Source organism: Bombina bombina, chromosome 6 (genome assembly GCF_027579735.1).
Source record: "Bombina bombina isolate aBomBom1 chromosome 6, aBomBom1.pri, whole genome shotgun sequence".
NCBI lineage: Eukaryota > Metazoa > Chordata > Amphibia > Anura > Bombinatoridae > Bombina > Bombina bombina.
Window position 1 is genome coordinate 466,256,908 of NC_069504.1, and position 26,426 is coordinate 466,283,333.

Sequence of the window (26,426 nt, forward strand, 5' to 3'; positions counted from 1 at the left end):
GAGGACTGTGGTGATTATACTTAGTTTCATACCTTCAATCAAAAGTTTGTTATTTTATAATAGCACCGGAGTGTGTTATTCCTTCTCTGGTAGAATTTGAAGAAGAATCTACCTGAGTTTTTCTATGATTTTAGCCGGAGTAGTTAAGATCATATTGCTGTTTCTCGGCCATCTGAGGAGAGGTAAACTTCAGATCAGGGGACAGCGGGCAGATTAATCTGCAAAGAGGTATGTAGCAGCTTATTATTTTCTGACAATGGAATTGATGAGAAAATTCTGCCATACCGATATAATGTAAACTCAGCCTTAAATGCAGTAGCAGCAACTGGTATCAGGCTGTCATGTATGTATATTTTACACTTCAGTATTCTGGGGAATGGCACTTCACTGGAATTATACTGTATGCATAAAACTTTAGCCTAATTTGCAGGGACTAGCAACAGGCTTTTTAATAACACTCAATTTATTAATGTTAAACGTTTTTTGCTGGCATGTAAAATCGTTTAATTTTCTGAAGTACTGGGTGAAAAAATGTTTTGGGCACTATTTTTTTCCACTTGGCAGTCGTTTTATTTAATTTATGACAGTTTACTGATCTCTCTCACTGTTATGTGCGAGGGGGAGGGACCTTTTTTGGTGCTTTTGCTACGCATCAAAAAATTCAGTCAGAAGTTTATTGTCTTCCCTACATGATCCGGTTCATCTCTACAGAACTCAGGGGTCTTCAAAACTTGTTTTGAGGGAGGTAATCACTCACAGCAGAGCTGTGAGATTGTAGTTGACTGTGATAAAAAAACAAAAAACGTTTATTTCTGTATTTTTTTTTTTTTTTTCTGCTATCAGGGTTAGTTATCCTTTGCTAATGGGAGCAATCCTTTGCTAAAATTGTGTTTTTTACAAAGATTTGATGCTATAACTTTTCAGTTTATTAATTTTCAACTGTCATAACTTTTTCTGTGCTTCTTATAGGCACAGTACGTTTTCATATTATAGTAAATTACTTGAAAAGTATTTCCAATTTGCTAGTTTATTTGCTAGTGTGTTAAACATGTCTGATTCAGAGGAAGATATCTGTGCTAAACCAGTCCTGGAACAAGGGCAAGCAGGCCAGGAAACCTGCTGCTGCCCCTAAGACAGCATGAATCGAGGGCCCCCGATCCGGGAACGGATCTAGTGGGGGGCAGACTTTCTCTCTTCGCCCAGGCTTGGGCAAGAGATGTCCAGGATCCCTGGGCGTTAGAGATCATATCTCAGGGATACCTTCTAGACTTCAAATTCTCTCCCCCAAGAGGGAGATTTCATCTGTCAAGGTTGTCAACAAACCAAATAAAGAAAGAGGCGTTTCTACGCTGCGTACAAGATCTTTTATTAATGGGAGTGATCCATCCGGTTCCGCGGTCGGAACAAGGACAAGGGTTTTACTCAAATCTGTTTGTGGTTCCCAAAAAAGAGGGAACTTTCAGGCCAATCTTGGATTTAAAGATCCTAAACAAATTCCTAAGAGTTCCATTGTTCAAAATGGAAACTATTCGGACAATTTTACCCATGATCCAAAAGGGTCAGTACATGACCACAGTGGATTTAAAGGATGCTTACCTTCACATACCGATTCACAAAGATCATTACCGGTATCTAAGGTTTGCCTTTCTAGACAGGCATTACCAGTTTGTAGCTCTTCCATTCGGATTGGCTACGGCTCCGAGAATCTTCACAAAGGTTCTGTGTGCTCTTCTGGCGGTACTAAGACCGTGAGGAATTGCGGTAGCTCAGTACCTAGACGACATTCTGATACAAGCTTCAAGCTTTCAAACTGCCAAGTCTCATACAGAGTTAGTACTGGCATTTCTAAGGTCGCATGGATGGAAGGTGAACGAAAAGAAGAGTTCTCTCTTTCCACTCACAAGAGTTCCCTTCTTGGGGACTCTTATAGATTCTGTAGAAATGAAGATTTACCTGACAGAAGACAGGTTAACAAAGCTTCAAAATGCATGCCGTGTCCTTCATTCCATTCAACACCCGTCAGTAGCTCAATGCATGGAGGTGATCGGCTTAATGGTAGCAGCAATGGACATAGTACCCTTTGCACGTCTACATCTCAGACCGCTGCAATTGTGCATGCTAAGTCAGTGGAATGGGGATTACTCAGACTTGTCCCCTACTCTGAATCTGGATCAAGAGACCAGAAATTCTCTTCTATGGTGGCTTTCTCGGCCACATCTGTCCAGGGGGATGCCATTCAGCAGGCCAGACTGGACAATTGTAACAACAGACGCCAGCCTACTAGGTTGGGGCGCTGTCTGGAATTCTCTGAAGGCTCAGGGACAATGGAATCAGGAGGAGAGTCTCCTACCAATAAACATTCTGGAATTGAGAGTAGTTCTCAATGCCCTTCTGGCTTGGCCCCAGTTAACAACTCGGGGGTTCATCAGGTTTCAGTCGGACAACATCACGACTGTAGCTTACATCAACCATCAGGGAGGGACAAGAAGCTCCCTAGCAATGATGGAAGTATCAAAGATAATTCGCTGGGCAGAGTCTCACTCTTGCCACCTGTCAGCAATCCACATCCCGGGAGTGGAGAACTGGGAGGCGGATTTCTTAAGTCGTCAGACTTTTCATCCGGGGGAGTGGGAACTTCATCCGGAGGTCTTTGCCCAAATACTTCGACGTTGGGGCAAACCAGAGATAGATCTCATGGCGTCTCGACAGAACGCCAAGCTTCCTCGTTACGGGTCCAGATCCAGGGATCCGGGAGCGGTTCTGATAGATGCTTTGACAGCACCTTGGACCTTCGGGATGGCTTATGTGTTTCCACCCTTCCCGATGCTTCCTCGATTGATTGACAGAATCAAACAGGAGAGAGCATCAGTGATTCTAATAACGCCTGCATGGCCACGCAGGACTTGGTATGCAGATCTAGTGGACATGTCATCCTGTCCACCTTGGTCGCTACCTCTGAAACAGGACCTTCTGATCCAGGGTCCCTTCAAACATCAAAATCTAATTTCTCTGAAGCTGACTGCTTGGAAATTGAACGCTTGATTTTATCAAAACGTGGTTTTTCTGAGTCAGTTATTGATACCTTAATACAGGCTAGGAAGCCTGTTACCAGAAAGATTTACCATAAGATATGGCGCAAATACTTATATTGGTGCGAATCCAAGAGTTACTCATGGAGTAAGGTTAGGATTCCGAGGATATTGTCTTTTCTACAAGAAGGTTTAGAAAAGGGTTTATCCGCTAGTTCCTTAAAGGGACAGATTTCAGCTCTGTCCATTCTTTTACACAAACGTATGTCAGAAGTTCCGGACGTTCAAGCTTTTTGTCAGGCTTTAGCTAGGATCAAGCCTGTGTTTAAAACTGTTGCTCCACCATGGAGTTTGAACTTAGTTCTTAATGTTTTACAGGGGGTTCCGTTTGAACCCCTTCATTCCATTGATATCAAGTTGTTATCTTGGAAAGTTCTGTTTTTAATGGCGTTTTCCTCGGCTCGAAGAGTCTCTGAGTTATCTGCCTTACATTGTGATTCTCCTTATCTGATTTTTCATTCAGACAAGGTAGTTCTGCGTACTAAACCTGGGTTCCTACCTAAGGTGGTCACTAACAGGAATATCAATCAAGAGATTGTGGTTACATCTTTGTGTCCTAATCCTTCTTCGAAAAAGGAACGTCTGCTACACAATCTAGATGTAGTCCGTGCCCTGAAATTTTATCTACAGGCAACTAAGGATTTTCGACAAACGTCTTCCCTGTTTGTCGTTTATTCTGGTCAGAGGAGAGGTCAAAAAGCTTCGGCTACCTCTCTCTCCTTTTGGCTTCGTAGCATAATACGGTTAGCCTATGAGACTGCTGGACAGCAGCCTCCTGAAAGAATTACAGCACATTCTACTAGAGCTGTGGCTTCCACTTGGGCCTTTAAGAATGAGGCTTCTGTTGAACAGATTTGCAAGGCTGCAACTTGGTCTTCTCTTCATACTTTTTCCAAATTTTACAAATTTGACACTTTTGCTTCTTCGGAGGCTGTTTTTGGGAGAAAGGTTCTTCAGGCAGTGGTTCCTTCCGTATAAAGAGCCTGCCTGTCCCTCCCGTCATCCGTGTACTTTAGCTTTGGTATTGGTATCCCATAAGTAATGGATGATCCGTGGACTGGATACACTTAACAAGAGAAAACATAATTTATGCTTACCTGATAAATTTATTTCTCTTGTAGTGTATCCAGTCCACGGCCCGCCCTGTCACTTTAAGGCAGGTAATTTTTCCATTAAACTACAGTCACCACTGTACCCTATGGTTTTCCTTTCTCTGCATGTTTTCGGTCGAATGACTGGTAATGGCAGTTAGGGGAGGAGCTATATAGCAGCTCTGCTGGGTGAATCCTCTTGCACTTCCTGTTGGGGAGGAGTTAATATCCCATAAGTAATGGATGATCCGTGGACTGGATACACTACAAGAGAAATAAATTTATCAGGTAAGCATAAATTATGTTATTTCTAATTTTTGTTCTTTTTCTTCCACTGGGTCCTGCGACTTGGATACCGGGGCATCTGAGTAGTATTGTCCTCTAGAGGTACTTCTTGTATCCCTCCGTTTTTCTCTTTGGTTGATTTTTTGTAGCCTATCTCGTTTTTTGGCTTCGCTCTCAATTCTACCTGTGGTCTGATTGGTGTTGAAGTTGTGGGAGTAACAGAAGTGGGCGTGATTGGTATATCTGTAGCAGTCGTGATTTCTGCAGCCGATTCATTGGGGCCTGTTGTATTTTCGAAGCTTGAGAATGTCACCTTCTTTTGATGTTTCTTATTTCCCTTGTTCTTATTATGTTTTTGTGTTTGTTCTCTTCTTTCGATATTCCAGTTATATACTACACCTAGATGATAATCTCTGCAGTCTCTTCCATATTTTTTATATTTATTATCAGACAGTTCCACACTTATTTTTTCAAGTGTATCGTCTAGTTGTTTTTGGTATGGTGGCATTCTATCATCTTCCATGAATTCCTCCAATTGTTTATCTATTACCTCAATTTCATTTAAGACACCACTTCTTTGCTCCTTCTTAAACTTTATTAATTTCTTCATAAGTGTAAGTGAGCAGTCAGACAGTGACTCATTCCAATCAATCATAAACTCAGGGTATTCCTTATAGAAAGCTGGGAACTTTTTCGACCTTAGGCCCCGAGGTATTTTCTTTTCTTCCAAATAGTGCTCTAAAAACTCTATGTCCCACCAAAGTTTTAATTCTCTGATATGAATTTTTTCTTTATTAGCAAAAAGAGTTCCCAATTCTAACTTAGTGTGTTCAATTGCTGTGCCTTTAAATAACTGCTGAAACCTCTCTCTCCTGCTCTTATTATCCATCTTAGCCATAAGAAACCGAACTTGGATTTGAAATCCTTGACACAATCAGTTAACAACGGAGTAAATCAAGTGCAAATATAATCCAAATATGTTAATAACTGAATGTGTATACTGGTTTATATATAGTAATCCTGTGTATCCTCCTCAATCTTGAGTTCCACATATGCGGTTATACATAGGATTTTTCTTATCGTTAACCCCAATAATAATACTCTTGTCAGAGTCCCAAACATGCGGTTTATAATCGGGGCATATATGAAAGTTCAGTAATGTGTTTATTCCAAGAACAGTAATAATATCAAAAAACGATAGGCTTACCACTTCCTCAACGGATCTCCAGGAGTACGGACAATACCACAATGAAATCTCCCTCTAACAGCATGCAGTTCCTTAGATACTTTCAGTGTAGCGTGTAACGCCAAACTGTGATGTGGGATGCCTCGTTCTGAAGCCGGCAATACGTCATCCAGCACGGCTAGGCCAATAAGATCGTGGGGATCCTCCACACCCCCAGAACAGCAGTTATTGCAGCAATGACACCAGGAATAATTACGATTTTACTGGGTTGAGCAAGGAGAGGAGGAATATGTTATATAAAAGTTCAATTTATTTTGTCAGTTTAAAAGCGAAAAAGGAACACAGCAATACAAGAGTTACAGCTGACGCGTTTCGTGCCTCAGCGGCAGTTCATCAGAGCTGGTGAACAAGCGTCCCTAACAGCTGTTAAATCACCACAGAGGAGAGTAGGTGTGACCAATCAAATACTTTTTCTATTAACACCTGAATTTAACCCTAACCTTTCCTCTGTTCAGAATTACATCGTAGTATATGTGAAATACCTATATCAATACATAACAACTGTAGTGACAACTTGTTAAAATCATTATAAAATATGTTGAATCTAATATTAGTCTTGGGACAAATTACTTATAGATGAATATTAATAATTGATGTGAATTTGAATTTAAATATGATTTTGATAAAGTAGAAAACATGAGCTAAAAAACAATAATCTATATAACGTATATAAGTTAAATGCAATATAGTCATTTCCATTGTCAAGCTCTTGTGATCCACTATATCGTTATCACACCTATAAAAAGTTGACATTCAATCCGACTGACAAATACCAAAACGAGTTGAGACATCTTTTGGATATGGGAATGGAAAATTTAATATTTACTGCAAAAACTGGAGAATTTATTTATGTAGAATCACCCAGAGTCCCAGTATTTAAGATCTTGCCTAAGGTACACAAATCTTTGGTAGGTAGATCCCCCAGGGAGACCAATTATTTCAGCTATGGGCTCCCTGGGGGATAGACTGGGACAATGGGTGGATGCACAACTACAACCAGTTGTGCAATCACTCCCAGGTTTTCTCAGGGATACAAAACATTTACTGAGACTGTTACATAATTGTGTATGGAAAGATGGTTATAAATTTGTAACTATTGATGCTATATCCCTATACTCGTGTATTCCACACGAGTTGGGGATTATTGCAGTAAAGACAATGTTAGAGAAATACTCGGAATACAATACTGATTTAATCACCTTCATTGTAGAAGCTATTTCCTTCCTATTGGATCACAATTTCTTCATCTTTAATGGAGAATTTTTTTTAAAACTCAGGGACACTGCGATCTAGATGTGTCAATCTATCACTCTGAGGATTAAGTAGTCACTGAAGTACATAGAAAAGAGATAACGGGCAACACTATACTGAGAGCAGATTCATTACATCCATCACATCTTAAGAAAGGCATACCCAAGGGACAATACATAAGACTAAGACGTAACTGTACCAATCTAGACAACTATTGGAGACATGCCAATGATTTAACAGCGAGATTGATAGGCAGGGGGTATGAAGTGAACAATCTTACGAAAATATCTGAACAAGTCTCACATTACAATAGAGAAAAATTATTGAAGCATAACATTAAAAAAAGTGAAAGAAACACAGGTATAAATTTTATAACCAAATATAGCAGACAGTACCAAGATATATGTAATATTGTAAAAAAAAAGGTTACCCATATTGGAGAGTGATAAAGATTTACAATCTATCTCCACTATGTGTAATTTTATATCTAAAAGATCTGAAACAATTGGAGAAAGAATAATGAATAATTTTGGTTAAAAAAAAACAAAAAGCCCTTGGAAAGAACAACAAAAATTGGTTATCCAAAAAAGTTGGTTTCTACAGATGTGGAGGCAGGCCTTGTAAGTGTTGTGAATATGTCAAAATGGATGATACTTTCACCTCAATTAATACAGGTAAAACATATAAGATTAGGGATCGGATAGACTGTAACTCCACTTATGTGGTATACCTTATTACTTGTCAATGCTGCAATTTCCAATATGTAGGACTCACCTCAAGGTTTCTGAAAGACAGGATCAGGGAACATTTACTTTCTATAGAAGCTGAAATTCCAAAGACACCTGTTGCCAAACATTTTTCATTACATAATAGCAACTTGGGTTATTTTAGCTTCCAGCGGATAGAATATGTTTCCCTAGGACCACAGGGAGGAGATAGGTATCAGGCGTTAAGTAGGAAAGAAATCTATTGGATTTATACTTTAAAAACAGGTTTTCCAATTGGCATAAATAAAATCAGTGATGTCAAACTTTTTATAGATAAAGATTAGGAATTGTCAAATTTTACTACATAATATAAACTTACTGTCCAAGGTCTAGAATAACTGTGATAGATTGTTTATATCTGATATGGTATAACGTACATAATAAGGGTCTGAATTGAAATTATAAAATCTATCTCTAACTCTGTGTTTAAACCTAAGTTTATACTGACATGTAATTTGTGGGATTTGAATGTGATAACGATATAGTGGATCACAAGAGCTTGACAATGGAAATGACTATATTGCATTTAACTTATATACGTTATATAGATTATTGTTTTTTAGCTCATGTTTTCTACTTTATCAAAATCATATTTAAATTCAAATTCACATCAATTATTAATATTCATCTATAAGTAATTTGTCCCAAGACTAATATTAGATTCAACATATTTTATAATGTTTTTAACAAGTTGTCACTACAGTTGTTATGTATTGATATAGGTATTTCACATATACTACGATGTAATTCTGAACAGAGGAAAGGATAGGGTTAAATTCAGGTGTTAATAGAAAACGTATCTGATTGGTCACACCTACTCTCCTCTGTAGTGATTTAACAGCTGTTAGGGACGCTTGTTCACCAGCTCTGATGAACTGCCACTGAGGCAGGAAACGCGTCAGCTGTAACTCTTGTATTGCTGTGTTCCTTTTTCGCTTTTAAACTGACAAAATAAATTGAACTTTTATATAACATATTCCTCCTCTCCTTGCTCATTCCGGTAAAATCGTAATTATTCCTGGTGTCATTGCTGCAATAACTGCTGTTCTGGGGGTGTGGAGGATCCCCACGATCTTACTGGCCTAGCCGTGCTGGATGACGTATTGCCGGCTTCAGAACGAGGCATCCCACATCACAGTTTGGCGTTACACGCTACACTGAAAGTATCTAAGGAACTGCATGCAGTTAGAGGGAGATTTCATTGCAGTATTGTCCGTACTCCTGGAGATCCGTTGAGGAAGTGGTAAGCCTATCGTTTTCTTTCATGTAATTAGCAAGAGTCCATGAGCTAGTGACGTATGGGATATACATTCCTACCAAAGTTTCCCAAACCTTAAAATGCCTATAAATACACCCCTCTCCACACCCACAATTCAGTTTTACAAACTTTGCCTCCCATGGAGGTGGTGAAGTAAGTTTGTGCTTAGATTCTTCGTTGATATGCGCTTCGCAACAGGTTGAAGCCCGGTTTTCCTCTCGAAGTGCAGTGAATGTCAGAGGGATGTGAAGAGAGTATTGCCTATTCGAATACAATGGTCTACCTCTAGGGGATCAATTTCATAGGTTCTCTGTTATTGGTCGTAGAGATTTCTTCTCCTATCTCCCTTTTCAGATCGACGATATACTCTATATACCTTTACCTCTACTGATTCTCGTTTCAGTACTGGTTTGGCTATCTACTACATGTAGAGGAGTGTTCTGGGGTAAGTAAATCTTATTCTTTGTGACACTCTGTGCTAATGGTTGGGCACTTTATTTGTAAAGTTCTAAATATATGTCTATAAACTTATATTTGCCTTGATTCAGGGTTTTCAGTATTCCTTTTCTATACAGACTGTCAGTTTCATTATTGGGATAATGCATTACTTTATTTTTTCTTACCTTGAAAAATTTTCATTTGACCATTTTTTCCTGTGTGCTGTTAGGCTCGCGGGGGCAGGAAATGTTTCTTTTTACGTCATTTATTGTCATTTCCGGTGACGTTTCACCGGAAGTTGTTTTCTGTTACACATGCGTATTCAGACATTTTTTTGCGCCAAAAAAATGTGGGCGTATTTTTTACTCACTTTATTTAAACATTTTTTTATCATGACTTCTGGTTTCCAGAAGCTTATTATTTTGGCATTCTTTCCCATTCCTGAAACTGTCTTTTAAGGAATTTGATAATTTTGCTTTATATGTTTTTTCTTTTTATTACATATTGCAAGATGTCTCATCCTGACCCCGGATCTAAATCCTCTAATGAACAGACGCTGCCTGATGCTGGACCTACCAAAGTTAAGTGTATATGTTGTAAACTTGTGGTATCTGTTCCCCCAGCTGTGGTTTGTGAAAGCTGTCATGATAAACTTTCCAAAGCGGATTCTGTTTCTATTAGTAATATTCCTTTACCTGTTGTTGTTCCTTCAACATCTGTTGTTCAGGATGTTCCTGTTAATGTTAAAGAATTTGTTTCTAATTCTATTAAGAAGGCTCTGTCTGTTATTCTTCCTTCCAATAAACGTAAAAGGTCTTTCAAAACTTCTCATTTTTCTGATAAATTTTTAGGTGACCACCATCATTCCGACTTATCTGCTTCTGATGAGGTTTTTTCCGGTTCGGAAGATTCTACTATAGATATTGATTCTGATAAATCTTCATATTTATTTAAAATGGAGTTTATTCGTTCATTGCTTAAAGAAGTTTTGATTGCTCTAGATATGGAGGAGTCCAGTCCTCTTGATTCTAGAACTACTAAACGTTTAAATTCGGTTTATAAAACTCATGTGTTAATTCCGGAAGTTTTTCCCGTTCCTGATGCTATCTCAGATGTGATTGCTAGGGAATGGGATAGTCTGGGTACTTCATTTACTCCTTCTCCAAGGTTTAAGAAATTGTACCCTGTGCCATCTGATAGACTGGAATTTTGGGCTAAAATCCCTAAAGTCGATGGGGCTATCTCTACTCTTGCCAAACGTACTGCTATTCCTACGGCAGATAGCACTTCGTTTAAAGATCCTTTAGACAGGAAAATTGAATCTTTTTTGAGAAAAGCTTATTTATGTTCAGGTAATCTACTTAGACCTGCTATCTCTTTGGCTGATGTTGCTGCGGCTTCAACTTTTTGGTTGGAGACTTTAGCACAACAAGTAACAGATCATAACACTTATAGCATTGTTAAACTTATTTAACACGCTAATAATTTTGTCTGTGATGCCATTTTTTATATCATTAGAGTTGATGTCCGGTACATGTCTTTAGCTATTTTAGCTAGACAAGCTTTATGGCTTAAATCCTGGAATGTAGATATGAGTTCTAAATCAACTTTGCTTTCCACTCTCTTTCTAAAGGTAATTACAGGGCTGCTAATCGTTTTCGTTCCTTTCGTCAGAAGGAGCAGAAGCCCGATCCTTCCCCTAAAGGAACGGTTTCCGGTTGGAAACCTAATCCAATCTGGAATAAATCTAAACCTTCCAGAAAGTCAAAACCAGCCCCTAAATCCGCATGAAGGTGCGGCCCTCATTCCAGCACAGCTGGTAGGGGGCAGATTGCGATTTTTCAAAGATGTTTGGATCAATTCGGTTCACAATCTTTGGATTCAGAACCTTGTTTCACAAGGGTACAGAATAGGTTTCAAAGTAAGACCGCCTGTGAGAAGATTCTTTCTCTCACGCATTCCAGTCAATCCAGTAAAAGCTCAGGCGTTTCTGAAATGTGTTTCGGACCTAGAGTTAGCTGGGGTAATTATACCAGTTCCAGTTCTGGAACAGGGTCTGGGGTTTTATTCAAATCTATTCATCGTACCAAAGAAAGAGAATTCTTTCAGACCGGTTCTGGATCTAAAAATATTGAATCGTTATGTAAGGATACCAACATTCAAGATGGTAACTATAAGAACTATTCTGCCTTTTGTTCAGCAAGGGCATTATATGTCTACAATAGATTTACAGGATGCATACCTGCATATTCCAATTCATCCAGATCACTTTCAGTTCCTGAGATTCTCTTTTCTAGACAAGCATTACCAATTTGTTGCTCTTCCATTTGGTCTAGCAACAGTGCCAAGAATCTTTTCGAAGGTTCTTGGTGCCCTTCTCTCTGTAATCAGAGAACAGGGTATTGCGGTATTTCCTTATTTGGACGACATCTTGGTACTTGCTCAGTCTTCACATTCTGCAGAATCTCATACGAATCAACTTGTGTTGTTTCTTCAAAGACATGGTTGGAGGATCAATTTACCAAAGAGTTCCTTGATTCCTCAGACAAGAGTAACCTTTTTAGGTTTCCAAATAGATTCAGTGTCCATGACTTTGTCTCTGACAGAAAGAGACGTCTGAGATTGGTTTCAGCCTGTCGAAACCTTCAGTCTCAATTGTTCCCTTCGGTAGCATTATGCATGGAGATTTTAGGTCTCATGACTGCTGCATCGGACGCGATCCCTTTTGCTCGTTTTCACACGAGACCACTCCAGCTTTGTATGCTGAACCAGTGGTGCAGGGATTATACAAGGATATCACAAATAATATCCTTAAATCCCAATTTTCGATCATCTCTAACGTGGTGGATGAATCACCATTGTTTAATTTAAGGGGCCTCTTTCGTTCGTCCAACCTGGACTGTGATCTCAACAGATGCGAGTCTATCAGGTTGGGGAGCGGTTTGGGGATCTCTGACAGCGCAAGGGGTTTGGAAATCTCAGGAGGCGAGATTACCAATCAATATTTTGGAACTCCGTGCGATTTTCAGAGCTCTTCAGTACTGGCCTCTTCTGAAGAGAGAATCATTTGTTTGTTTTCAAACATACAATGTCACGACCGTGGCATATGTCAATCATCAAGGGGGGACTCACAGTCCTCAAGCTATGAAAGAAGTATCTCGGATTCTTGTATGGGCGGAATCCAGCTCCTGTCTAATTTCTGCGGTTCACATCCCAGGTGTAGACAATTGGGAAGCGGATTATCTCAGTCGCCAGACGTTACATCCGGGCGAATGGTCTCTTCATCCAGAGGTTTTTCTCCAGATTGTTCAAATCTTGGGACTTCCAGAAATAGATCTGATGGCCTCTCATCTAAACAAGAAACTTCCCAGGTATCTGTCCAGATCCCAGGACCCTCAGGCGGAAGCAGTGGATGCGTTGTCAATTCCTTGGAATTATCATCCTGCTTAGATCTTTCCGCCTCTAGTTCTTCTTCCGAAAGTAATCTCCAAAATTCTATTGGAGCGCTCATTTGTACTGATGGTGGCTCCAGCATGGCCTCACAGGTTTTGGTTTGCGGATCTCGTTCGGATGGCCAGTTGCCAGCCTTGGACACTTCCATTAAGGCCAGACCTTCTATCTCAAGGCCCTTTTTTCCATCAGGATCTCAAATTATTAAATTTGAAGGTATGGAGATTGAACGCTTAATTCTTAGTCATAGAGGTTTCTCTGACTCAGTGATTAATACTATGTTACAGGCTCGGAAATCTGTCTCTAGAAAGATTTATTATCGAGTTTGGAAGACTTACATCTCTTGGTGTTCTTCTCATAAATTCTCCTGGCATTCTTTCAGAATTCCTAGAATTTTACAATATCTTCAGGATGGTTTGGATAAAGGTTTGTCTGCAAGTTCTTTGAAAGGACAAATATCTGCTCTTTCTGTTCTTTTTCACAGAAAGATTGCTAATCTTCCTGATATTCATTGTTTTGTACAGGCTTTGGTCCGTATCAAACCGGTTATTAAGCCAATCTCTCCTCCTTGGAGTCTTAATTTGGTTTTGACAGCTTTACAGGCTCCTCCGTTTGAGCCTATGCATTCTCTGGACATTAAATTACTTTCTTGGAAAGTATTGTTCCTTTTGGCTATCTCTTCTGCTAGAAGAGTTTCTGAGTTATCTGCTCTTTCTTGTGAATCTCCTTTTCTGATTTTTCATCAGGATAAGGCGGTGTTGCGGACTTCTTTTCAATTTTTACCTAAGGTTGTGAATTCTAACAACATTAGTAGAGAAATTGTTGTCCCTTCATTATGTCCTAATCCTAAGTATTCTAAAGAAAGATTGTTACATTCTTTGGATGTAGTTAGAGCTTTGAAATATTATATTGAAGCTACTAAAGATTTTAGAAAGACTTCTAGTCTATTTGTTGTTTTTTCTGGTCCTAAGAAAGATCAGAAGGCTTCTGCCATTTCTTTGGCATCTTGGTTAAAGTCTTTGATTCATCATGCTTATGTGGAGTCGGGTAAGTCCCCGCCTCAAAGAATTACGGCTCATTCTACTAGGTCAGTTTCTACTTCCTGGGCCTTTAGGAATGAAGCTTCTGTTGATCAGATTTGCAAAGCGGCCACTTGGTCTTCTTTGCATACTTTTACTAAATTCTACCATTTTGATGTGTTTTCTTCTTCTGAAGCAGTTTTTGGTAGAAAAGTACTTCAGGCAGCTGTTTCTGTTTGATTCGTCTGCTTATAATTTCAGTTTTTTTCATTATAAAGATTAAAACTTTTTGATTTGGGTTGTGGATTATTTTCAGCGGAATTGGCTGTCTTTATTTTATCCCTCCCTCTCTAGTGACTCTTGCGTGGAAGTTCCACATCTTGGGTATCTGCTATCCCATACGTCACTAGCTCATGGACTCTTGCTAATTACATGAAAGAAAACATAATTTATGTAAGAACTTACCTGATAAATTCATTTCTTTCATATTAGCAAGAGTCCATGAGACCCACCCTTTTTTGTGGTGGTTATGATTTTTTTGTATAAAGCACAATTATTCCAATTCCTTATTTTTTTATGCTTTCGCACCTTTCTTATCACCCCACTTGCTTGGCTATTCGTTAAACTGAATTGTGGGTGTGGTGAGGGGTGTATTTATAGGCATTTTAAGGTTTGGGAAACTTTGCCCCACCTGGTAGGAATGTATATCCCATACGTCACTAGCTCATGGACTCTTGCTAATATGAAAGAAATGAATTTATCAGGTAAGTTCTTACATAAATTATGTTTTTTGATATTATTACTGTTCTTGGACTCTGACAAGAGTATTATTATTGGGGTTAACGATAAGAAAAATCCTATGTATAACCGCATATGTGGAACTCAAGATTGAGGAGGATACACAGGATTACTATATATAAACCAGTATACACATTCAGTTATTAACATATTTGGATCATAAATAAAATAAGACATACTTACCAAAAGACACTCATCTACATATAGCAGATAGCCAAACCAGTACTGAAACGAGAATCAGTAGAGGTAATGGTATATAAGAGTATATCGTCGATCTGAAAAGGGAGGTAGGAGATAAATCTCTACGACCGAGAACAGAGAACCTATGAAATAGATCCCCAATAGGATGACCATTGCATTCAATAGGCAATACTCCCTTCACATCCCTTTGTCATTCGCTGCACTCTACTGTATTTATAGGCATTTTGAGGTTTGGGAAACTTTGCCCCTCCTGGTAGGAATGTATATCCCATACGTCACTAGCTCATGGACTCTTGCCAATTACATGAAAGAAATAGGCAATTGTAAGATGCTTTACACAGCAGCATAATGTGATTTATATCAGCTGCAGGATTTCTTTTTTAAAGTGTGCTCACTGCTAACATTGCTCTACAAAGCGAAGTTTCCCTTTTCAGCGATCTCCATTACTTTCTCTGTCCCTTTTTTATAATTGACAAATTGACCTGACACACCTACCCGGTAAGTTATATCAGAAGTGGTACAACAACTCTTGGATATGTGCTAGAAAGAGTCAGTGTATCAAATTAATCTCTATTAATTTTTTGCTACGTTGTTCCCAATAACATTTTATCGCGCTGTAAAACTATAATATCCATGTACCTCCAGAGATAATAGTTCATGGGTTCTGTCTATCCACATATGTTTTTGCTATCAGCAATATTCATTGCAATTTGGGAAAAGTGTTAGCCTAATTTTACATGATAATTTTGGTTTACAGTGTAGTTATGTGTGTGGGTTGTAACCTGAATGACTCTCTTGAAAGGTGAGAGGCAAATCCCTCCTCATCTGACCAACATGGTTGTAGATATCTGCATTGCAACCAAACGTGACGTAGTACCTGTTTTTCCACAGCACCCCAGCAGGTACCTGGTGTCTGAGGGTACCTGCGCTGTTGAACTGTATCAGTACTGGTGGGTAGATGACCTCTTACCAGTGGAGGTAAAAATGTCTAGTAGAAACCTAAGGTGACGTCAAGCTTAACTCTTTGGTGTTAGGTAGTCTGAGCTTATGAGTTTGAGCAGTGGTTTGACCCCTCTCTTTAAATGACCATTGATATGGGCTCTGCCTATGACCTGGCAATTGGTCCCTACATAAGGGCACCCTGGTGCCCTCCTGTCACCTATAATGTGCAGTTTTGCAGGAATTGGGGTCAGTGGTTCTCCAGATTGCTGTTTTCATCTACTGTACTTTGTAATTATAGAGATGGTCTAGTCCTGCTCTGAAACACAACTTTTTAATAATGTTGTATGATCCATTTCTTTTTTAGTAATTATAGGGTTCATCTATATGTATGTCTTTTATTATCTGTTCTCGTATGGCTAGTCTTTATTCATCTTTGAAATGCTTAGTTTTCTAGCGTTTGACTTAATTTAGATAATAATAATGTTAATATGTAAAAATGCATGTTTAATTATCTTCTTGCTTTTTTTTTTTCTTTTTAGAAATGATGAATCGTTTGAGTGTGATACAGATCTTCTTGAAGCTATGGTAATATAATCTTGCATACTTATTTATCTTTTATGAGATTGGTAGGGGAGATTGGTAGGGTTAACAAATACCTTTTGAAATGTCTGCTGATGCTGCGTCGTTGAAAGCATGAATATTTTTAGTACTAATTCAGGCATGCCTCAATCAACAAATCTAAAAAAACATGTCATTAACATAGAATATATATATATATATATATATATATATATATTGCCCTAGATGATAATTACCAATGAGAGTCTCTTAGACAGAAAATTACCTTCCTTTTTACCACCTTAAAGGTAGCTTCCCTTATCAACTTCTTCCATCCTTAGTTGTGTCCATCACAATGTGGAGACACAAGTTCCTTCTCCTCTTCATACCTGATATAGAGGATGCCAAAACCATTATTTTTATTATAAGGAGAGTCCACGAGCCATTATGTGTTGGGTCCAATTCCTGTACCCTTGGTTGAGGCAAAGATACCCAACATAACCTCCCTTTTCCCTGCATACCTCAGTACTTTTTTGCCTCCACAGGAGACGGTGAAGATTTGAGGTGGTCCTTATTCTATGTAGATCGATGCCCCCTTCTGATACTCACTGTTTTTATCAGCAGCCACAATCTAAGCGCATCGGAGGATTCTCTCTGCTTGTGTGCTAGAAGGAAATGAAAAGTTTCTGCATATCAACAGCTATAATTTTATTTTCTATTTTACAGTTGTTTGCTTAGTGCAACACTGCAGGTTTGAGCTGTAGAGGTGGGAGAGGAGAATCTTAACAGTGTTAGAAAGCAGACATAGCTTTTTTTAGTTTAAGAACTACTATTGTTAAAATTGGTATTCCCTTTTAGCAATACATTTACCAATACATTTCTGTTACACTCTAACTGTTACTGTTAACTGTTTTGGCAATTTACTGTGTATTTATAGTAGATTTATAGGTGTTACTATTAAATCGTTTTCTCTGCATTACTATTATGGATCAAACTTGAACTGTCCCCCCGGAGATGCAGTTTTCTCTTGCAAGGTGTATCCAGTCCACGGATTCATCCTTACTTGTGGGATATTCTCCTTCCCTACAGGAAGTGGCAAAGAGAGCACACAGCAGAGCTGTCCATATAGCTCCCCCCCTAGCTCCACCCCCCAGTCATTCTCTTTGCCGCGTTAACGCACTAGGTTCTCTCTCAGGGAGGGTAAAGTGAATGTGGTGTTTATATTTTATTTTTCTATCTTCAATCAAGAGTTTGTTATTTTTAAATGGTACCGGTTTGGACTATTTACTCTCTGGCAGAAAAAAGATGAAGAATTCTGCTCAGAGGAAGATGATTTTAGCATGTTGTAACTAAAATCCACTGCTGTGCCCACACAGGACTGAGGAGTACCAGAAAACTTCAGTTGGGGGGAACAGTTTGCAGGCTTGACTGCAATGAGGTATGTTCAGTCATTTATTTCTAGACAAGACTGAGATAATGCTAGAAGACTGACAAGATCCCCATGTGGGGAGGGTAAGCTATGTTCTGAGACTTAGTATAGAATTGAATGCTTACATGACAGGGCTAAATAGGCTGGTTGACACTAATGCAGGGTAATCGATTATTTATTAAGAAATACTCATTGGAGACACCTTTTTAAGCACTTTGGAGTGTTTTACTGGGGTTATTATCCACATGGCATAAATTTAGTCACTTAGAAGTTATTTTTGTAGGCCTCACAACTCTGGAGTGGAGTGGGAGAGGCCTAATTTAGCTTGAAAGACAAGTTCATGCTGCTTCACATGGAGGGCCCTGCTGCTGATTGAGGGCCTAGAAGAAGCTTTATTTCCCCAAAACTGATCACTAAGGGCAGGTAGGGCCACAGTAGTAAGCTGTGGCAAGGTGCTGTAGTTTGTTAACCGGTTGTTGGCTTTAGGCTGCTCCGGTTTGGGCATTAAGGGGTTAATCGTTCTGAAACTTGCTGTGCAATCATATTAAAGCCTTAGGTACATACTGTGAAAATTTCAAAAGGATTGGTGCATTTTTCACTGTTTTATAAAATTGTGTGCTCTTTTTATTTCTTAAAGGCACAGTAACGTTTTTTTCAAATTGTGTTTTTTATTTGATTAAAGTGTTGTCCAAGCTCTCTTGTGTATGCTACTAGTCTGTTAAACATGTCTGACACTAAGGAAAATCCTTGTTCAATGTGTTTAGAAGCCATGGTGGAACCCCCTCTCAGAATGTGTCCCAATTGCACTAATATGTCTATACACTTTAAAGATCATATTGTTGCACTTAAAAATGTGGCCCAAGATGATTCTCAGACTGAAGGTAATGAGGATAGTCCGTCTCCCTCTCCCCATGTGTCACAACCAGTTACGCCCGTGTAAGCGACGCTTAGTGCCTCTAGTGCGTCTGCCCCTATTACATTGCAACAACTAGTGACAGTTATGGATAATTCCCTTGCGGCCTTTCTATCCAAACTGCCAGTTTTTCCTACAAAGCGTGATAGCTCTGTTTTAAGAACAGATTATGAGCAGTCTGAAGCTTTGGTAGCCTTATCTGATGTACCCTCACAACGCTCTAAAATGGAGGTGAGGGATTTGATGTCTGAGGGAGAAATTTCCGATTCAGGAAAGGTTTCTCATTGGGCAGAGTCAGATTCATTAGCATTTAAATTGGAACACCTCTGCGTTTTGCTCAGGGAGGTATTAGCTACTCTGGATGATTGTGACCCTATGGTGGTCCCAGAGAAGTTGTGTAAAATGGACAAGTACCTAGAGGTTCCTGTATACACTGATGCATTTCCGATCCCTAAGAGGGTTGCGGATATTGTTACTAGGGAGTGGGATAGACCAGGTGTCCCTTTTGTCCCCCCACCTATTTTTAAGAAAATGTTCCCCATAACTGACCCTAGGCGGGACTCGTGGCAGACGGTCCCTAAGGTAGAGGGGGCTGTTTCGACACTTGCTAAGCGCACAATCATACCAATTGAAGACAGTTGTGTTTTTAAAGATCCTATGGATAAAAAGTTAGAAGGTTTACTTAAGACAATCTTTGTTCAACAAGGCTTTCTTCTCCAACCTATTGCCTGCATTGTTCCTGTAACTACTGCAGCGGCTTTCTGGTTTGAGGCGCTGGAGGAGTCGCTCCAGACGGCGACCTCATATGACGAAATTATGGATAGAATTAACGCTCTAAAGCTGGCTAATTCATTTATCACAGATGCCGCTTTGCAATTAGCTAAGTTGGCGGCAAAAAATTCAGGCTTCGCCATTATGGCACGCAGAGCGCTTTGGCTCAAGTCATGGTCGGCCGATGTGTCGTCAAAATCCAAATTGTTAAATATCCCTTTCAAGGGAAAGACCCTTTTTGGGCCAGAATTGAAAGAGATTATTTCAGAAATCACCGGGGGAAAGGGCCATGCTCTCCCCCAGGACAAGCCTTTTAAGGCTAAAAACAAAGCTAATTTTCGTTCCTTTCGTAATTTCAGGAGCGGTCCCGCTTCAGCCTCTACAGCTGCAAAGCAAGAGGGTAACGCTTCACAGCCCAAGGCAACCTGGAAGCCTTATCAGGGCTGGAACAAGGGTAAACGGGCCAAAAAGCCTGCAGCTGCTACCAAGACAGCATGACGGGGTAGCCCCCGATCCGGAACCGGATCTAGTAGGGGGCAGACTTTCTCTCTTCGCTCAGGCCTGGGCAAGAGATGTTCTCGATCCCTGGGCTTTAGAGATTGTTACCCAGGGATATCTTCTAGAATTCAAGGACTCCCCTCCAAGGGGAAGGTTCCATATTTCTCGTCTGTCTACAGACACGACAGAGGCGTTCTTACGCTGTGTAGAAGACCTACATACAATGGGAGTGATCCACCCAGTTCCAATTGCGGAACAAGGGCTGGGGTTTTACTCAAACCTGTTTGTGGTTCCCAAAAAATAAGGAACTTTCAGACCAATCCTGGATCTCAAATTTCTAAACAAATTCCTCAGTCTCATCATTCAAGATGGAGACCATTCGGACATATGATCCAGGAAGGTCAATATATGACTACCGTGAATCTAAAGGATGCGTACCTGCATATCCTAATCCACAAAGATCATCATCAGTTCCTCCGGTTCGCTTTTCTAGACAAGCATTACCAGTTTGTGGCTCTTCCATTCGGTTTAGCCACTGCTCCCAGAATTTTCACAAAGGTGCTAGGGTCCCTTCTGGCGGTTCTAAGACCGCGGGGCATAGCAGTGGCGCCTTATTTGGACGACATCTTAATTCAGGCGCCGTCTTTTCACAGAGCCAAGGCTCACACGGAGATTGTATTGGCCTTTCTAAGGTCTCACGGGTGGAAGGTGAACATCAAAAAGAGTTCCCTGTCCCCACTCACAAGGGTTCCCTTCCTAGGAACACCAATAGATTCGGTAGAAATGAAAATATTTCTGACGGAGGTCAGAAAGTTGAAACTTTTAACTACTTGCCGAGTTCTTCATTCCATTCCTCGGCCATCTGTAGCTCAATCTGAGGGCGATATTCAACGCGCTTCAGGCATGGCCTCAACTAGCTGGGGCCAAATTCATAAGATTTCAGTCGGACAACATTACGACTGTAGCTTACATCAATCATCTCAGGGGGGAACAAAGAGTTCTCTAGCGATGAGGGAAGTAACCAAAATAATCAGGTGGGCGGAGGCCCACTCCTGCCATCTCTCAGCAATTCACATCCCAGTTGTAGACAACTGGGAGGTGGATTTTCTAAGTCGTCAGACTTTTCACCCGGGGGAGTGAGAACTCCACCCGGAGGTATTTGCCCAGCTGACTCGGCTATGGGGCATTCCAGAGTTGGACCTGATGGCGTCCCGTCAGAACACCAAGCTTCCTCTCTACGGATCCAGGTCCCGGGACCCCAAGGCGGCATTGATAGATGCTCTAGTAGCGCCTTGGTCCTTCAATCTGGCTTATGTTTTCCCACCGTTTCCTTTTCTCCCTCGTCTGATCGCCAGAATCAAGCAGGAGAAGGCGTCAGTGATTTTGATAGCGCCTGCGTGGCCACGCAGGACTTGGTATGCAGACCTAGTGGACATGCCATCTGTCCCACCATGGACACTGCCAATGAGACAGGACCTTCTAATACAGGGTCCGTTCAAGCATCCAAATCTAGTTTCTCTACGTCTGACTGCTTGGAGATTGAACGCTTAATTCTTTCAAAGCGTGGTTTTTCTGAGTCAGTTATAGATACTCTGATCCAGGCTAGAAAGCCTGTCACCAGGAAAGTCTACCATAAGATATGGTGGAAATATCTTTGTTGGTGTGAATCCAAGGGTTACTCATGGAGTAAGATTAGGATTCCCAGGATATTGTCTTTTCTCCAAGACGGTTTGGAGAAAGGATTGTCGGCTAGTTCTTTAAAGGGACAGATATCTGCTCTGTCTATCCTTTTGCACAAGCGTCTGGCAGAGGTACCGGACGTTCAAGCGTTTGCACAGGCTTTAGTCAGAATCAAGCCTGTCTATAAACCTGTGGCTCCGCCATGGAGTCTAAATCTAGTTATTTCAGTTCTTCAAGGGGTTCCGTTTGAACCTTTACATTCCATAGATATTAAGTTGTTATCTTGGAAAGTTTTGTTTTTGGTAGCTATCTCTTTTGCTCGAAGAGTCTCAGAATTATCTGCTTTACAGTGTGATTCACCTTATCTGGTGTTCCACGCAGATAAGGTAGTTTTGCGTACCAAACCTGGTTTTCTTCCTAAAGTTGTTTCTAACAAGAATATTAACCAGGAAATAGTTGTTCCTTCTCTGTGTCCTAACCCATCTTCGAAGAAGAAACGTCTTTTGCATAATCTTGATGTATTTCGTGCTTTAAAGTTCTATTTGCAAGCAACTAAGGATTTCAGACAAACATCTTCATTGTTTGTTATCTATTCTGGTAAGAGGAGAGGTCAGAAAGCGACTGCTACCTCTCTTTCCTTTTGGCTGAAAAGCATCATCCGTTTGGCCTATGAGACTGCTGGCCAGCAGCCTCCTGAAAGAATTACTGCTCATTCTACCAGAGCAGTGGCTTCCACATGGGCTTTCAAAAATGAGGCTTCTGTTGAACAGATTTGTAAGGCAGCGACTTGGTCTTCACTGCATACTTTTGCCAAATTTTATAAATTCGATACTTTTGCTTCTTCAGAGGCTATTTTTGGGAGAAAGGTTTTGCAAGCAGTGGTGCCTTCCGTTTAAGGTACCTGTCTTGTTCCCTCCCTTCATCCGTGTCCTAAAGCTTTGGTATTGGTATCCCACAAGTAAGTATGAATCCGTGGACTGGATACATCTTGCAAGAGAAAACAGAATTTATGCTTACCTGATAAATTACTTTCTCTTGCGGTGTATCCAGTCCACGGCCCGCCCTGGCAATTAAGTCAGGTAAAAATTTTTTTGTTTAAACTACAGTCACCACTGCACCCTATGGTTTCTCCTTTGGCTTCTTAACCTTTGGTCAAATGACTGGGGGGTGGAGCCAGGGGGGGAGCTATATGGACAGCTCTGCTGTGTGCTCTCTTTGCCACTTCCTGTAGGGAAGGAGAATATCCCACAAGTAAGGATGAATCCGTGGACTGGATACACCGCAAGAGAAAGTAATTTATCAGGTAAGCATAAATTCTGTTTTCCTGCAAACCCATCCCGACTTATATTAACAGCTCCTTGGTAATCAGCGTTGATGAGTTTCGCTGCCTACCTTTCTTCACTCAAGTCCATGTCAGAAGCGAGGCTACTATCTGTCACACTTAAAGGGCGTGTTCCTGTTCCAAGGCGCAGATTCCGGTAAGATTGTTTCATTTTATTTCAATATGAGAATATATTGTTGACGAAACAAGGTAGGGTCCCAGTGGGACTCCTTTTATCTTAATAAGGAATCATGGGTTAATATCTCCTGAGGGGGGTTATTGAACAGGGACGACTTTAATCATGTTTGTTATATGGTTCTATCTGCTAATGTGTAGCTATGCCTAGGCTCACGGCCTTTACAGAACATAACGGCCTTCTGTTAATGTTGCGATCTCTCAAGATTGCGCGCCCTTTTTGTGACTGGCACAGTGCACCTTGTGACGGGTGCGTTTATGTTGTTTTCTCTTCCGTATGCTGACTGTGTGCGACCGAAAGAGTCTAGCTCGTGGGTTGTCTGGTTCACCAGGAGGTGGTGAGTGCTCCAGCCATTAGGGGTGTTAAAGGGTGCCAGTTAATTTTTGTAATCCCAAGATTATGGAGGATTCTGATATGCGAGACACGGATGCCTCCGATGCAGAGAATGCGTCTTGTGATGCATATGAAATGGCCCGGGTAATCAATGCCCATCAGTTATGTTCCGATTGCCGTTTTAGAGTACTCTCTCTTCTCCTGAAGCAGGGAGCTTAGAGTGCGTTGAGCCATCCGCGTCCGAGGTTTCCATGACCCATGAGATACATGCCCCAGACCCTTTCCCGGCTTTGCACGCAGGTGTCCCTATGGCCTTTACTCCTTCGGAGGGTGGCTTGTTTCCTCCAGAGGTTATGGCACGGTTCCGAATGGGCATCTCTATGGCGCTGACTCATTTATATCTCCCAAGTGAAGTATTTCTAAGATACTGTCCGTGTTTTGTTAACCAAAGCCCGTCAAGCATGGGATTGCCCTATTCAGTTCGGCCTTCTGGCGAAGCGTTGGCCCCTGAGGACTCAGAACCTTTTTTTTCCATTCTTTGGAGTTGTGTGTGCCGAGTGATTAAAGGTTTGAGTTCCACTCGAAGTTCTTCCGGAAGTTGATTCTTTAGCCTATTAAACATTTGTTTGCGGTGGCGGAGTTTTATTTCTTCCCGCCTTGGGTGGATCATCTGGTTTGGATGCGCAGGCATGTTTTTCTTCCTATACTCTGAAGTTGTGTTCTTCTAGGAGGTGGTGTGCAGGGGTTCCCTGCCTTCTGTGGGGGGCTACGGCTCCAGTGTTTGCCTGCTTAAAGTAGTTTCTTTGGAAGATGGATCTTTCAAAGATCTCTGGCTGTTGTCTCTTCCATTTTATACCCTTGGTCTGACCACGGTCTTCGACGTTCGGGTGTCTTGCGTCCTCGTCGCAACTCTAGCCTGTAGGCTTGTCAGTGAAGAGTAGAAGTTGGGTACAAATGGCCACCTTTTGGGGGTCAGGTAGTTGACCATTTATCATTGATGCTCCGTTAAGGGCTTCGTGGGCGGTTCCTTACGTTTATCTCTCTGGGATGGCGAGCAAGGTCCAGGGTTCTCATTTGCCTTCGGGTGTTGGTTGCTACCCTGCCTGTAACACATGTTCACGCTTGCCTATGAGATTTTCTTGCAATCCATATGCACTGGGTGCTGAATCTTAGACCGTTCTGGAGTTCTTTGTGACTCTTGGGTTTGGGGCTATTACTAGATCGCCAAGTCTACAGACTTTAGGGGTGCGCTCCTCCTTGTAGGAGACAGTTTAGGGTTCCTCTGGTAGTTGGCTTTTTTGATCGACTCCTTTCAAGGACCCTGGCCTAGGTCCATGTCTCTCATTGAATGGGTGTGGACGGTTCAGTCTCACTAGATGTTTGTGCTCCCGCAGGCCCCTCTCGTAGGGGCCGGGGTTCTGTAAGAGATGCCTATCTGACTGTGGCTTAGGCTTTAGGTCCTTCTGACGGATCCCTACTGGTCTTCTGGTGCATTTAAGATGTTCCTGTAGACTCCAGGTGTCTTCAATTGGGTTGGTGATATGGCAGAGGGGTCTTGCTTCTATGGTAGTGGCCTGTGGGTCCTTGGTTCTTGCCTTGCAGGGTTTTTTCCCTTCTTGCGTTTCAGGATCCTGGAAGGGGAGCTACTATGAAGTATCTGGTTCCTCCGTCATGCAGCGGGAGGCTGAGGATTTGCACCCTTTGGGGCTTCAGCTATATGATGGATCCGATATATGGATGCTGAGGGCCTTTTTTCCTTGGGATGTGTTCCTTTTTTGACAAAGACAGAGTGTAGGGGACTCTGTCTTGGTCTTTGACTAGCCGTGGGGCTGGGATCATTATCCTGGAGGGAAGGTTGGGGATTGGTTACTCTATGCAGTGTTGACCGTTTTCTTAGTGTTGGTCCTCTCCTTTGTGGGAGGACTTTGGATGTCCTCTTTTCTACTGGCGTCTGGTCTACCTCCTCACTACTCTGAATGCGACCCATCTGATCTTGGAAGTTAAGCAGGGTCAGGCCCGGTCAGTACCTGGATGGGAGTTCGTCTGGGAACACCGGGTGCGGTAGTGCCGGGAGGGGGTGCTATTCGGAGGGCTGTAAGTCCTTGGAAGGTTTGCAGTTGGAACCATCTACAGCTATTTGCTCCATGATGGTGTATCCAGCTACAGCTAATTACACTTGACTGTAGGCTTTGAAGCGCATTTCGGCCGTTTGGGTTAGCAAGGGTGAGTCAGCTTTCCTCCTGGAAGCTAGTCATTGAGAGTTCCTATTCAGGCAGTTTGAGGTTCTTTTTGGAGAGCTCTTTTCTAGCTGCTGGGATAGTTATCCTGTTTCTTCTGTCTCTGCCTGTCTAGCTTGCGGTCTAGTTATGTTATGAGGCGACGGGGAACTCATATTTTCCTGGAGGACCTTAGGGTATGGTACAGGATCAGGGATATGAGGATATTCCTTGAGTCCTTTTTGGGACATGTTCCCCCGTGTTGGATCCTTTTTTTCTCAGTTTTTCTAGGGAGCTAGTCTCCCTGAGCGTTGTTATTGTAAGTCAACATTGGGTTGTTTTATATGTGTTGAGTGTGAAAAGTTCCTTTGGATTTTTCCTGGTCTCTGGTTTTCCTTTTGGGGACAGTTGCAGTCTTTGGCCGGGTACCTTCTTGGGAGTCGTGTTCCGCGGGGCGGACGTCTCGGAGGTTGTTTGGGCTTGACGGATTCTGGGACTGAGTGGTCTTTAGTTTGGCTTGCCGGCTGTGTAACTAATGTGCAGTTACCTGGCTCGGGTTTTCTCCTGTGTCGTTTGTTTTTAAATTTTAGGGTGTTGAGTAATTCAGGCTGTGGTGCCTTTCGAAGGGGCTGCATTTTGTACCCACCTGTTTGCATTCAGTGTCCTCTAGCTTGGG

At 41.4% G+C, this 26,426-nt stretch overlaps 1 protein-coding gene across 1 annotated transcript in view; it reads left to right on the top strand.

Moving 5' to 3' along the window:
• The window catches only part of FAM13B (family with sequence similarity 13 member B), a 794,661-nt gene that overhangs the window by 404,634 nt on the left and 363,601 nt on the right, over window positions 1-26,426 (top strand). Inside the window, exon 9 of the mRNA XM_053717251.1 lies at window positions 16,375-16,420. Coding sequence (XP_053573226.1) covers window positions 16,375-16,420 — 46 coding nt within the window. The remainder of the gene's footprint in view (window positions 1-16,374; window positions 16,421-26,426) is intronic.